The 15,333-nt window shown below is 39.8% G+C and overlaps 2 protein-coding genes across 15 annotated transcripts in view; one reads left to right on the top strand and one right to left on the bottom strand.

Annotated features, from left to right (window-relative positions):
- MBTD1 (mbt domain containing 1) overlaps positions 1-14,232 on the bottom strand; it is a 70,597-nt gene extending 56,365 nt beyond the window's left edge. For 4 of the 14 annotated variants that reach the window (XM_069603632.1, XM_069603636.1, XM_069603639.1 and 1 more), the window contains exons 1-2: positions 13,163-13,456; positions 12,482-12,545 (exon numbers count right to left, since the gene is read on the bottom strand). The gene's annotated coding sequence lies outside the window, so the exon portion shown is untranslated. Of the gene's footprint in view, positions 1-7,408; positions 7,448-12,481; positions 12,546-13,162 lie in introns of all 14 variants that reach the window. The other 10 variants (XM_069603635.1, XM_069603645.1, XM_069603634.1 and 7 more) reach the window with 7 other exon arrangements.
- UTP18 (UTP18 small subunit processome component) overlaps positions 13,735-15,333 on the top strand; it is a 55,728-nt gene continuing 54,129 nt past the window's right edge. The window contains exon 1 of the mRNA XM_069603646.1: positions 13,735-14,190. Within this exon, the coding sequence (XP_069459747.1) occupies positions 13,876-14,190 (315 nt within the window). The 5' untranslated portion in view covers positions 13,735-13,875. The remainder of the gene's footprint in view (positions 14,191-15,333) is intronic.

Below are 15,333 nucleotides of genomic sequence, written 5' to 3'. Positions count from 1 at the left end.
CTAGGGCTTTCTAGATAAACTATCACATCACTTGCAAAGAAACTTTTCTTTCCCACTATGCTTATAATTGTTTTCTTTTTCCTAACTGAATTGGTTCACACTTCTAGTACAATGTTAAACAGTGGAGACAAGGGACACCCTTTCTTTCTGATCTTAGTGTTTCCCTACTAAGATGCTAGTATTAGGATTAAGGTGTGTGTATGTATGCATATAGACTTCCCTGGTGGCTCAGACGGTAAAGCGTCTGTCTACAATGTGGGAGACCATTGTATGTATGTATACATACATATACATGTATCTATATGGTGCATGTATATTTATGAAAATCATGTTAAGGAAGAATCCATCCATTCCTGTTTTCTTAAAAATTTCTATAAGGAATAGATCTTTCCTATTGTCACAGACTTACCCAGCATTTAAAAAGAAAATATGACTGTTCTCCTTAGAGCTATTAATATGGTAAATTATTTACCAGTAGAGTTCCAAATACTGAATCATTCTTATATTCCTACTACAAACCTTACTTTATCACAATATATTTGAATATAGTGTTAGAGATTGCACAACATTTAGGATTTTGCATTGATATTCACAAATGTCTAATTTTCATTTCTTTGCATTATTTTTATCAGGTCCAAAAATTGGTTATTAGTCTTGCTTCATAAAAATAATTTGATTGTTTTCCTTCATTTTTTATGGTCTGAAATGATTCATGTAGCATTGGTCTCTAAAGGTTTCACAGACTCCTATGTGAAATGAAATCATCTGGGTCTGGTGTTTCGTGGAACAGGTTGCTCAGTCATGTCTGACTCTTTGTGATCCCATGGACTGTAGCCTGCCGGGCTCCTCCAGGCAAGAATACTGGAGTGGGTTGCCATTCCCTTTGCCAGGGGATCTTCTGGACCCAGGGGTAGAACTCAGGTCTCTTGCACTGCAGTCTGATTCTTTACTGGTTCAGACACCAGGCAAGCTATTTGTAGGATAGCTACTTGATAAATTTCTCCATCTCTTCTATGGAAAGTGTTCAAGTATTTTTAAAAAAAAATCTCTGGTGAGATCAATTTTCTGAAACTGTATTTTCCTAATAATCCATTTCATCTAGGTTTTCAAATTTATTTGCATAGTTTACGCAAAATAGTTGTTTATGATTTTCTCAATGTCTTTTGTATCAAATTATCCTTTTGTTATGCATTCTGTATGTCCGTGCATCCTCCTTTCCCCCTTGATTAAACTAGCTAATGGTTTACTTATTTTGTGAATTTCAATACAAAGGTCCAGGATTGACCCATTAATTTTACATATAGTTTTCTCTGCTTTTTAACAAATTAATTTCTACATTTACCTATTACTTCTTTTGTTTTCTGTGTTTTGCTTTGGCTTACTTTGCTGTTCTTTTTCGTTTCTGAGTTGGGAATTGTTTATTTTCAATCTTTTATTTTTACTATGCTAAAGTAACCAAGAAGGCAAAGCGATGTTACCTGAGGAGGCTTTACAAATAGTGGAAGAACCAAGAGAAGCGAAAACCAAGGGAGAGGGGAGAGGTACATCCAATTAAATACAGAGTTCCAAAGGAATAGCTGGGAGAAACAAGAAGGCCTTCTTCAATGAACAGGGCTTAATAACAGAAGAAAACAACAAAAGAGGCAAGACTAGAGATCTCTTCAGGAAAACTGGAAACATCAATGGGCCATTCCACGCAAAGATGGGCACAGTAAAGGATAAAAATGGCAGAGACCTAGTGGACGCTGAAGAGATCCAGAAAAGATAGAATACATGGAAGAACTATATAAAAAATATCTTGATGAACCAAATTACTACAATGATATGGTTAGTCATCCAGAGCAAGACATTCTGGATTGTGAAGTGGGCCTTAAGAAGCACTGCTGTTAATAAAGCTAGTGGATATAATGAAATTCCAGCAGGACTAGTCAAAATCCCTAAAGGATGAGGCCATCAAGGTTTTGCATTCATTATGTCAACAAATCTGGAAGACCCAGCAGTGGCCACAGGACTGGAAAAGGTCAATCCTTAACGTAATTCCCAAGAAGGGTGGTACCAAAGGATGTGCTAACCACGGGACAACTGCACTCATCTCCCATGCTAGTAAGGTCATGGGTAAAATCCTGCATGCTAGGCTTCAGCACTATGCAAACTAAGAACTTCTAGATGTCCAAGCTGGGTTTAGAAAAGGAAGAGGAACTGGAGATTAAATTGCCAACCTTCGCTGGATTATAGAGAAAGCAAGGGAATTTCAGAAAAACAATTATCTCTTTTTCATCAACTATGCTAAAGCCTCTGACTGTGTGGATCATTACAAACTGTGGAAAGCTCTTAGAGAGATGGGAATACCAGATCATCTTACCCGTCTCCTGAGAAACCTGTATGCAGGTCATGAAGCAACAGTTAGAACCCTGTGTGGAACAACTAACTGGTTCAAGATAGAGAAAGAAGTACAACAGGGCTGTCTGCTGTCACCCTGTTTAACCTACATGCTGAGCACATCATGAGAAATGCTGGGCTGGATGAGTTATAAGCTGGAATCCAGATAGGCAGGAGAAACATCAACAACCTCAGCTATGCACATGATACCACTCTAATGGCAGAAAGCAAAGGCGAACTTAAGAGCCTCTTGATGAGGGTGAAGGAGGAGAGTGAAAAGAGCTGGCTTAAGACTAAATATTTAAAAAACTAAGATAATGGCATCTGGCCCCATTACTGCATGGCAAACAGAAGGGGAAAAGGTGGAAGTAATGACAATTTCCTCTCCTTGGGCTCCAAAATCACTATGGACGATGACTGTAGCCATGAAATTAAAGGATACTTGCTCCTTGGAAGAAAAGCTATGACAAACCTAGACAGTATATTGAAAAGCAGAGACATTATTCTGCTGACAAAGATCCATATAGTCAACGCTATGGTCTTCCCAGGGGTCACATATGGTTATGAGAGCTGGACCATAAAGAAGGCAGAATGCCAAAGAATTGATGCCTTCAAAATGTGGTACTGGAGAAGACTCCAGAAAGTCCCTTGGACAGCAAGGAGATCAAACCAGTCAATCTTAAGGGAAATCAACCCTGAATACTCACTGGAAGGACTGATGCTAAAGCACCAGTATTTTGGTCATCTGACAAAAAGTGCCTGATGCTGGGAAAGATTGAGGGCAGAAGGAGAAGAGGGTGTCAGAAGATGATATGGCTGGATGGAATCACTGATGCAATGAATAAGAACTTGGGCAAACCCTAGGAGATGGTGAGGGACAGGGAGACCTGGCATGTTGCAGTCCATGGGGTTGCAAAGAGTCTGAGACCACAGTGTGACTGAACAACAACAAAGTAACCAGATGAGGCCCAAGACAGAGCTGCTCATGCTGAGCCCCACGTCAGAAAACCAAAATTTAACGGTTAAGTTTCTACACTCAGCTCTTCCAGAAGAGACAGGCCTAGGTCAACCTAGGCACAAACCAGCACAAATTACTTGAAGCAGCTCCAAGATCTCCTTTTGCTCCATTAAGTCAAGTAACACCATTTTAACTAATCAGTAAATGTCTAGTAAAACTTCCTTGTTCCTCTTGCTCACTTTGTTCTATCAAAATCTCTTGACCTTGTGCAGCTTTTCAGAGTTCCTTTCTAACTGCTAGACTCGATGCTGTCCAATGTATCAATTGCTGATAAAGCCCAGAAAACCTTTAAAAGTTATATTTGCATTTTCCTTTAACTGACTGATAATTTAGGAGTATGAATTTTCCTCTGCTCACGGCTTTAAGTGTATTCCACAAATTCTGATACATATGTAGTATTTTCATTATTATTTTTCATAAACTCTGTACTTTGTTTGCATTCCCCCTTTACCCAAGTTAATATTTTTAAACTGAGGCATAATTTTGAATGCCTATCAAGATGCAGAACTTCTCTATCACTCTAGAAAGCTCTCTCATGTCCTTCCCCAGTCTGTTTTTCTCCTCCCCGCAGTTTTAGCACCATTGGTTAATTCCGCATATATTTAAGATTTTAGAAAATGGAATAAAACTGTATGGACATTTTTGGTATCTAATTTATTTCACTCGGCACAATATTTTTGAGATTTATCCATGTTATTACATGTACAATGGTTCATTGCTTCTTACGGCTGAGTGATACTCAACTTTCTCAAAATGTATTAGTCCATCCATTCTCCACCCAGACTTGACTACTATGAATAAAACTGCTATGAACATTCTTGCCGAGACTTTATAACATATAATAGAAGGTTACTAAAGTTAGAGATGGAAGTGCCCTTTTGCTTTTTGGTTTGCTTTTGTGTTCTTGAATGGAACCTAGTGATGTTTTTCTCATTTAGCAATGAGTTTTGTGAATACTCGGTGTTTGAAATATAGTCTCTATTAGGGTGTAGTGGTGGACATACCTGAAGATCTCTGCCTTATTTTCTTGTTAGATCTTTCATATTCTTATATTTTGTCTACTACAACTATCTAGTGTTAAAGTATTAAAGTCTTAAAATTTTAGTGCTTTTTTTCACTACTTCCATTTTTTTTTATAGCTTCTGATTTACACAGATTGTTGGTGTTATTTCGTTCATATATAACTATTTGATATCTGTTGTGAATTGTGGTTTTAGCATTATAAACTGTCTTTATCTTGTTCAAGGCTTTTTGGTTTGACATCTGTTATCAGCATTGCCAATCCTGCTGTCTGCCTAGTATAGTATATGTTTGCCTAGTATATCTTCGTCCGTTCTTTCATTTTTAACTGTTTCAAGGGCTTTTGGTCTATTATAAGATGGGTTTTAATTTTCTGATCCAATTTGACAATATTTTTAGTTGGTGACACTCCACTACTTCTTGCTGTGTATGTTGCTTTTGAGAAATCCAAAACTATTCAAAATCTCTGGCCCCTGTAGGTCACTTCATCTTTTTGCCTGGAGGCCCTGAGAATTTTTCAGAATCTTTAAAGTTGCATAGGTTTACTATCTTGGAGTTTATCTTATGGTATGAAATTTTGATGTATTCAAAATTCAGAAAGTTCTTTTGTTTCCAGAAAGTTTTATTGGATTATGGATTATGCTTTTATTCTTTTGCCTTCTTGAGAGACACCAATTACACGAGACTTTCTGGACCCATCTTTCATTGAGATTGTCATTCCCTTGGTCTTCCTGTTTTTCTTCTATGCGTTTTATCATATTTGCATTTTACTCTCTTGTCTGTTGGCAATTTGTAACTTAGTCCTCATTTCTGTTACAATTTTTTCCTCTCTTTTCTCAGTTTAATCTGACTTTATTTTTTCCTGTCTCCTGTCCTTTTCTGTTCTGTTTTCTATTTGAGTGAAGGTGTTTTTCCTCACTTTTGTCTCCATATACTGGTTTTAAGATGTTTTATTTCATCTTGAGTATCACTGTGTCAATTTTCTTCTGCTTCACATTTTTCTGTTTCTGGGGATAAGGAGAGATATTCGTTAGCTCCATACACTCTGATTTGCATTGTTTGTTTCTTCTTACAGAAGTTCTGAATGGATGTGATTTATTCTTTTCTACTTCTATTCATTTCATGGTCAGAGTTCCCAGTTCAAGAACACTGTATTTCTTTTTCTGAAAGATTATTTTTTTCCTCTTCCTCCTTCTTTTTATCCAAGACTCTTAAGGCCTATGTCTTCATTTCTTCCCGATGAAGCACCGATCATTTCAGGTTACCAATTCTGGTACTGCTTGCTTTCTTGCTCTTCTCTGTGGTTAGAGCTGTGAACTATCAGATTTCAAACCTGTGTTTTTTTTGTTTATGTTTGCTCAAAATTTATAAGTAAAACTTTTTGGTTAAAAAAAAAGAAAGGAATAAAGGTATGAAAGGGACTGAGGCCTGGAAGCAGCATGGTAAGCCTGTGTTCAGCACTTTGGAACTTAAGTGCTGAATTTCTCTCTTTTGGAAGTGGTATTTTTGTGCTTCATTTAAGCCTTCCATGACCCTAAACTCTATCAATAAACCTGTTAATACCTCCATTTCCCACTCTACACAATCAGATGGATCTCTTGGAATCTGATTTCTCTACTTTAAGGTAATTTGAAGGTTGTGCTAATTTGTTTCTTAATGCTGAAGGCAAAGGTAGTGTGTATGATTAATAATACAACTAATACTTATACAATGCTTAGTATGTGGTAAGGACATTCTAAACAGTTAACATGAAGCAATGCATTTAATCCTCACAAATATTATTACTCCCTTTCTACAGATGAGGAAGCAGAGGTTCAAACAGATTAAGTGATTTGCTCAAGGTCATACAGCTAAAATGAACACTAGCAATGAATCAAGGGAATAATCTTAAATTTATGTTCAATTTTAACCTCTTTTCTTTCTTAATTATGGTTCTAACTTCTACAGGCACAGAAAACAAAGACCAAATAAAACTGTTTCAGATAATATGACATTTTGAACACTTTGTTCTTCAAAATAAAACTGAGAAATCACATTAGGTACTCATACAGTCACTCAAGACTTGAAATATAAGTGGTGAGATGACTTATAAGGTGATGGGGAAACCTTGCCTAATATTAGGGCATATATGGTAACTGCTCATCCAGCACAGAGGATGTCAAAAGAAGGTATCTGAGACTCATACACCAGGTAATGGAAGTTTACTATTTAGAATTATGGAGACAGATACTAAATCAAAAATAAAAGAATTAAAAATAACTGTCTCATAAAAGCTGAACTGGGAAAAGATTGCTGCAAGGGATCTTTCATTTTATAAAAATAAAAGTAATTTTTTATTATTAACTACCTCTAAAAATTTAATATACTGGTAAAAATAGAGAGACTGATGATATCTGGCATTGGCAAATTTACGTACAAGAGAAAAAGCACTCACACATTCACATAGAAAGGCAAATGTATGCCATCTTTTTGGAAAGTAATTTGTATTACTTATGAGATGAGTATGTCTGTTGACCAGGAAATTCCACTTTAAGGAACCCATCCTTCAGATACACTCATGAGAAACAAGAATCCACATGGAAGACTATTTCTTATAGTAATAATGTAATAGCAAAAAAATGAAGGCAATCTAACCATTAGTAGGTGGATGATTAACAACAGGTAAAATACTGATTGAAAAAAAATAAATTGCCAAATATGAGTAATATGACTCATTTTTTTTATTAAAATAAATAATGTGTGCTGATATACATGGAGATTGATATATATATGTTTATGTATGTATTTAGAAAGATTCTGGAAGGAATAGCTAAACTACTAACAGGGTGGGAATAGGATAGGAAGATAATTTCAACTTTTCCATATTTTTCGTTTTCTTTTTTTTAAATAGCAAGTATGTAACACCTATATAATGAAAAATAAAAAAGAGGTTTTTACAGTGATGAAATACAGGAAAAAGTCACTAATTGTGGTAGAATTTCATTTGCCTACCGTGATCGTCTCCCTGAAGAAACTTCCTCCTTATACAATCTACAAAGGAATTAAAGGGTATAACCATTAACTTATTCATATAATCACCCACAGGTTCCAATAAAAGTGTAAACCTCTCCAGAAGAAATTTTACAGAAAACATTTGAGACTCTAAATGCAAGCACATATAAACAACAGTATAGGGCTTCCCTGGTGGCTCAATGGTAAAGAATCCACCTGCCAATACAGGAGATGCAGGTTTATCTCTGGGTCGAGATGATCCCCCAGAGAAGGAAACGGCAACCAACTCCAGTATTCTTGCCTAGCAAATCCCATGGACAGAGGACCCTGATGGGCTACACTTCATGGGGTCACAAAAGAGTCAGACACAACTTAGCGACTAAATAACAACAAATTAATAATATAATCTCAGTATGAATAAACTAATCAAAAGTTAAACCAATTCTCCATTATCCATACCAATAGGGTACAGTGGCCCATATAATTGTCAAAGTTTTATATTTAATCATGGAATGTAAGTTTTCCAGAATCCTAAGTTTGAAAGTTGTACATGTAAACCGAAGAAGTTCAAAATAAGAATTAACATATACTCTGTAATGGCATAGAGAAGCTATGGAGCTACTCAGTTCTTGCTGTTCTCTTCCTTATTCCCCTATCAAACTACAATTTACTGGGCTAAACAGAAGTGCTTTTATGCTTCTTAAGCTTACTATTAAGCTTAAACACAAATAAACGGTAAAGATTTCGGATTGTTGGGCTTTTGTTTCCCACAAGTTAAACATGAGAGAACACATCTATCCCAATGATATAATCATTAAAACTGAAAGCAATAATATCTTGAATATCCCACCTAGAGAAAATGAAAAGTACCCAGAGAAGGATAGGACAATATTCTACATGACAATATTCTAAAATGTAAAGCTACAGTGAGCCAAAATGTTATCTTTGACATATAGAAAATACAAATTTCTATCTCTTTGGGTTCAAGTTCTGGTACTTCATTACTTAGGACTTTGGATGTAACAATTATTTGGGTCTCAATTTCCTTCTCTTCTAGATAAAGAAAACACCACTTACCACACAGGAAGATGTCTGAAAAATAAAATAATCTGTATGAATGAGCCTTCAGTTCTTCAGAAGACAGTTATGAATCCTTAAGTATGAACCTTTTGAAAAGCTAATTAAAAATAAAATGACCTCATCAAAATTAAGTCTGAAATGCACTAACCTAAATGGTCTTTAAGATCATTCATATTAGGTATCAATTCCATCCAAATAACAGAATTCATACTAAGGCTAGGCTAAAGTCTAAATGTATTTTAAATAATCAAACAAGAGCTTTTATTAATCTTAACAAAAATAGGTTAAATAGGTTATTCAGCATCATGTTAATTTGATATACCTAAAAATATTGATGTAAAATGATGACATTCTCTTGGTGTTTATCTTTCAAAAAAATATTTGGAGCTGGTTGCTCAAAATATGTACAACCACTAACAATAATAACTATAGGGTATTGATAATGGAATAGTTGAAACACAATCATGTGAGTTATTTCTCTGATATATAAAAAATCCAAAACTAAAGTTTTGAAGTCTAATAGTAAAGTGAATAAATGGTATTATCTAATATGTACTGAGAAATATACACAAAAATCATGCTGATACCAGAAATGTAAAGAAGTGTTAAACTTAATATGCATGTCCTAACACTAGACCATAAGTATCCCAAATAGTTGGAAGGACAAGAAATTACTAAATTAATGAGTATTGTATACAACTAGTTCTATAAGTATGAATTAGATAATACAGTGAAAAGGGAAAAAAGAAAAAGGCATTCTGGAAAGATATCTTAACATTTTACAGTTTACAGCAGCTCACATTTTATTACATAGTGGTCATCACATCTGACTGGAGGTTTATAGAAACCTTGGGAGGAAGGCAGGACTGACGTCTGGCCCTTATGTAGATGAGGAAAATGAAGCTTGACAGATCACAGGTGAGGAGGTGGCAGAGCAAGAGCCGGGCCAGTTTGACAACTTTGTCCACAGCTCATTTCCACTATGCTACATTTTAAGTTATCAGTCCTAACGTCAGAACTAGAAAGTGCCTCAGAAATCTTCTCATAGTGTTTCTCTAATCGGTCTGATAAAAACTTTTCTGAAGTATGCATTTCTAGGCTCCACTGCAGACCTACTGAATGATAACCTGTAAGAGAGAGGTTTACATTTTTATATAACACTGTCTTCTATGTGTATGTCCAATGTGGCAGACATGTAGGTATTTAAATTCACAGTTGATTAAATCAGATTGGAAATTGGGGTCCTTGGTCCCACTAGTTACCTTTTTAAGACCTCAAGAGACACCTGTGGCTAGTGGCCACCATACAGATGGCACAGATATAGGACAGTTTCATCACTGCAGAAAGTTCTATTGGATGTTAATTCCAGACCAACCCTTCTACTCTAAGGATGAGAAAACTGAGGGACAGAATCTTGTCCAGCAAGGGCTACTAAGTTATTTAGAGGCAGAATTGAAATGCTAACCTAGTTTGCCAGCACCCCTCATACTGTATCACTTCATCCCCTCAACTTCAGGGTTTATTCAAATGGGAATTATTTTCTTTCCACCCTTCCTTGTGGGTTGCAGTAAAGAAAGAAGAGAAATTCTAAATTTGTGGGAAGAAAACTTCTAAAAAAAAAAAGTATTTAAAATTCATGATTAAATCAAACTATTGTGCAAGTTTTATACAAAATTAAAAGTAGCCTTGGACAGTTAAGAATATCCTAGTGTTAGGAGGCATATCTTAGTTTAACTGTTGTTAAGTCCTTCCTCTTCTACCATCCTGATGTTTTCCTCTCTTTTTTGAATCTGAAATTAAATCATACATTTTAACATTATAAATGTGAAAAAGTTAAATTTTCTTTAGCAAACATTCCATTTTAAAGATGAAAAATTGAGAAACAAAGGGGCAACCAAAAGAATAGTGACCTCTAATTTTAGGATGTGGTCACTCAAACCACTGAGAATGCTTGGTTTTTAGTAATCTAGTAGTTTATTATTTATAAAACTAGTATGCTGTTTTCACTTTCACTTCTAAGCTATAGTTTTACCTTCCTTTGACTACTATGCTACATTTAAAACAATTTAAATTATTTTAATTTCCAATGTAACTGAGGGTTTGAAGCCTCTGAACACCTATGGTTTATACACTAATTAAATCAACATATCATCAGTCATAAAAATACACAGTAGTATCTTCTTTCAAAATAAAACCAGTTGTTCCTGTCTAGTATGCTTACGATGCAAATATCTCCAAAGTCAGTCAATGTAAGTCATGACAATTCACGTTTAAAGTGAATAGGAACTTGGGAACTCCACATTAATGGAAACTTTCAAGATAGAATTATACAGCTCCATTAACTTTTATCACTTATCTAGTATTCACTCCCCTGTTAACTTTTAGTGACTAAATTTAGTGAAAATATGTGTCAAAGTGTGTATAAAATTAAAAAACTGGACAATTAAAAAACTGTCTTAAACATAAGATACTTATGAACCGATCTTTACTCAAGACAGTTTTTGCCATAATTTGCAAAGCACCCAGAAGCCCAAAGTATGGTGTCCTATATAAATAGAAGCTACTTGTTATTCAGAGAAGGAGGTGGTACAAAAAAAGACAGCTATTTTCTTTCTAACCACTCATTGGTGTTGAGGTAAACAAAAAAAAAAAAAAAACAAACCAGTGTAAGCACATTAAAATACTTGGAGAGCAACAGTCTCCAAACTGTAAGAAAGGGAGAGAAAAAAATTCCTGTGCTCTAATATTTTAAAGAGGGGGCTGGGAGTTTAAAGTGAAATTTATTCTCTGGCTTTTTTACCAGATTCATTGGTGGTGGTGTTTAGTTGCTAAGTTGTGTGTCTGACTCTTTTGGAACCCCAAGGACTGTAGCCCACCAGGCTCCTCTGTCCATGGTATTTCCCAGGCAAGAATACTGCAATGGGTTGCCATTTCCTTTTATAGGGATCTTCCCCACCCAGGGATTGAACTTACATCTCCTGCACTGGCAGACAGATTCTTTACCACGGAGCCACCAGGGAAGCCCACCAGATTCATTACTTTTCCATTTTATCTGTTATGTCTTGACTACCACTTTACCACATTAGGAACAGGAAAACGTGTGCCCCCAAGATTCCTATGCCAATAAAACAACTTTTGGAAGCAGCACAGCTCACCAAATGAAGGAGAATATTAGAAGAATGCTAAGTTACTGTAGTAGAACCGAGCGATCTCAACCACTGTGTGATAACTACTGTGCATACCAATGGAAGGAGTATGAAAAATATTGCAAACTCTAACGCAAAGATTATAAAGTATTGCAAAAGTTTCAAATCTCATTAAAAATTGGAAAAAAAAAAAAAACAAAAACAGAGAAAATATTGTGAAGGAGGGGCCTTGAGAAAGAAGCCCAGCTTGAAAGAAAAACATAGTTCCGAAGGCAGGTGGGGGAGGAGTGCAGTTCTGATTATCCCTCTACCAAGAGCTGCTTCCTATAGGCTTTGGTACTATCTCCAAGAGGCGATTTTAGGTATCCTTAGGAAAAGTTACTTAGACATAGAGAAATGTGCTTTGGGACAGGATCCTGAAACTTGTAACTTAAAAAAAAAAGCACTAGTGAGAGAAAACAGCCATGAAATCCCTAGATCCTATTTTCCAAGCTTCCTGCAGAAAAACAGCATCCATTCTCAGACATATAAGCCAGCACATCTGAACTGACCTAGCCAAGTTTTCAGCCGGCCCTCACTATCTCCTAAGCCCTCCTTCCCCTACTTCCTGGCCGTTCTTTCCTGGCACACAAAATATAGGCCAATGGGCAGTGGGGTGGGTGAGGAGGATGTGAGAGAAAATTTGAGAAGTAAAAGGGGAATCCACTTAACAAAGACATGAATGAGACTGAAGAGTCTAATAAGGATAAGTAAACAACAATCATACCAACTGAACAGAAAGGGCGTTCCTGGGCAGCAGCGAGCGCTCAGTGTTTGGAGGGGTTTAGGCAAAGGTCAGGCTACCTACCACTTGTCAGGGAGGCTGCACAGGGGACGGCGGCTTTGGGTGACCTCTAATGTCTCTTCCGACTCTGAAATGTTAGGATTCTTATTTCACAAAAGAGAATACAATAGTCATAAAAGCCCACCAACTTAGAACCCTCTTAAAAGGCGACTACTTCCCCAACACCACTCCCACCGCTCCCTCCCACACGTGCCCACTCCGCCCCTTTTCAATTTTTCCACCTCCACGTGCGAAACGCCTCGCGGCGCCTGCCCCACAGCCTTCAGGCGCCTTCCCACGCAAAGCACCCAAACTCTGCCCCGCGGGAGACGTGAGGACTCCACTCCCCGACCCTGGGCGGTCAAAAAAGGAAGTCTCAAATCCAGTCTTTCTCCCCGGGCCAGAGCGAAAGGGGGTGGGGTGGGGTGGAATGAAGAGAACTTTCTTCTAAAATTTGTTTTCAGATAGTGAAGGGGATAGAGAGAACCCCGAGGAGTCCAGGGCTGAGGGGAGTTGGGGGAGGGGACACCCCTCAATCGTTTAACGGCCGGCAGGGGGAGGGGGCCTCCGGAGGTGGAGGGGGCGTGGGATCGGAGAAGCAGGCCTGGGAGCGGGGTCAGGGGGCTGCACGGGTTCCTGGGGTCAGGGAGCTGCGGGCGTCCCCCCCACCTGGCACACAAAGCAGCTGCCGCGCTCGGCTCTCACCAGATCCTTTGTGTTTTCCATCAGGGCCTCATGGGTAGGGGTTGTCCGCGCTCCCCGGGCCCGCGGCGCCCCCTCCCGAGCTGGGGGCAGGCGCCTCTCCCCGGGACTACGGCGACTACAAGGGAGCCCCGGCTGGGCCCAGACTGGTAGCGGCTAAGGCAGCCCCCGGATTTCCCCCCTTTAACTCGGGTGGCCCCAGGATATCAACAACATTAGCATAGCCCTCCCTCCTCAACGCGCCTGCGCCGTGACCCGCGCCCCGATTGGCCCGCTTCCCTACATACCCTCCTATCTGTCTTCCAGCGTGGGACCCTCTGCAGGCTCCGTACTCCAAGGGTCGTACCAAGACGAAGGGGTGGAAAAGGCGATTGGGGCTCGTGTAAGTCGAGTGGTTAAAAAGGCAGGAAAAAGAGTAAAAGTTTCAGCCTGTCATCTCTGGCTTTCCTTATACCCTTTCAATCAGTTACAACTGCGAAGTTATGTTGGAAAAAAATTTCCACTCCAGTCACTCCGCTTCCCCTCCACCCGGAAAATTGGTCCTCCCAGAGGAACTCCCACACGGGGAGGGGCTCGTGAGGGGAGTGGGCGTTACACAAGAACACAGTGTTGGTCACATGCTCAAAGGCGGTGCAGCCTTCTTCCGGCCACCTGCGGCCTCAGCGCAGGCGCAGTGAGGTTCCACGTGAGCGCCTCGTTTCTTCTCAAACCCAAAGATGCCGCCGGAAAGAAGGCGCCGAGTGAGGCCGGACCGCAAGACCCAAGTGAGGCCGGACCGGAGAGCCGGAGCGCGGTGGGGCGGGCCGCCCCGAAAGGCTGCCCCCTCATGCCAGCGGAAGTCGCTGGCCTGGCCGCGCGCGGCGGCCGCTGCAATCTCAGTTGCGGCGGAGGAGGAGGAACGGCTCCGACGGCGGAACCGTCTGACGCTAGAGGCGGACAAGCCGGCAGTAGAGCGGCGCCTGGAGGAGCTGGTCTTCGGCGACTTGGAGGACGACGAGGATGCGCTGCTGCGGCGTCTACGGGTCCCGCGGGTGAGGGAGGCCACCTCGCGCTGCTTGGGCCCGCGGTGGGCTGCGAGCCCCCGGGGGCGGAGCCTGGGCGCTGGGGGGCGGTGCCTGGAAGCGCCCAGGTGGTGGGGAGCCGGGAACACGGGCGCCTTGGGGTGCCAGCTTTAAAGTCCTGGGAGGGCGGGGATCGCGCCTTTCTTGGCTCGCTTGGGAGCCGCTGCGCCAGGTATCCAGTAGGCGCTCAATACATACTCGTTTGCTTGCGCGCGCTCACAGTCGCTTCAGTCCTGTCCAATTCTGCAACACTGTGGATTGTAGCCCACCAGGCTCCTCTGTCCATGCGATTCTCCAGGCAAGAGTATTGGAATGGGTTGTCATGCCTTCTCCAGACCCAGGGATCGAACTCGCGTCTCCTAAGTCTCCTGCGTTGGCAGGCGGGTTCTTTACTACTAGCGCCACCTGGGAAGCCCTGATACTCGTTTAGACTGTTTTAATCGTGGGCATCTTTTGTGGCTCATTCCCACTATCTTCTCCCCCTTAGTCGTTGCATCACCTGCCTCAATACTATGCAGTGATTCAGGAGTTCCGCTTCGTTTGCGAAATCAGAATTCCTGGGCACAGGACTGGCAGTCTGTTCGTGGAATTAGAATTCCTGAGCACAGGCCTGAGAGTCTGTCTGATGTTTTAACAATGATACTAAGTGATTGACTGGCCAACTTTTGTATTTGTCTTTTAAATATTTGTGAACCAATTTGGCGGCAGATTTCCTGGCAGTGAAAACCCTGCATGATTGATTGATTATAATGATTATAAATTTTTTGCACGCTTTTTTAAAAAAAGAAATCCTTTATCTGGCTTATCTTCCAAGATAGGAAGTCCTAGGCAATTTCTAGGCACTGCAAGAGAAACAACAATGGACAAAAACTGGCAAACATCCCTGCCTTTTTGGAGTTAGATACTAGTGGCAGAGGCAGAAGATAGAACTCAACTATGTCAGTGAAATGCTGAAGAAAAGAAAAGACATGCAAGAAAGGAAGATAAATTTGTGTAGAAGGAGCCTATACAATAATACATAGGGTAGAAGAGCAAAGCCTTCCTGAGAATTACTCAATTTGATAAAGAAACAGACCTAGCAAGTATCATTTGATTGCCAGAACATCCTTTGGG

The sequence above is a fragment of the Ovis canadensis genome, chromosome 11, assembly GCF_042477335.2.
Source record: "Ovis canadensis isolate MfBH-ARS-UI-01 breed Bighorn chromosome 11, ARS-UI_OviCan_v2, whole genome shotgun sequence".
NCBI lineage: Eukaryota > Metazoa > Chordata > Mammalia > Artiodactyla > Bovidae > Ovis > Ovis canadensis.
The sequence above is the reverse complement of the archived record's forward strand: the minus strand, read 5'-3'. Positions and strand labels throughout refer to the sequence as shown.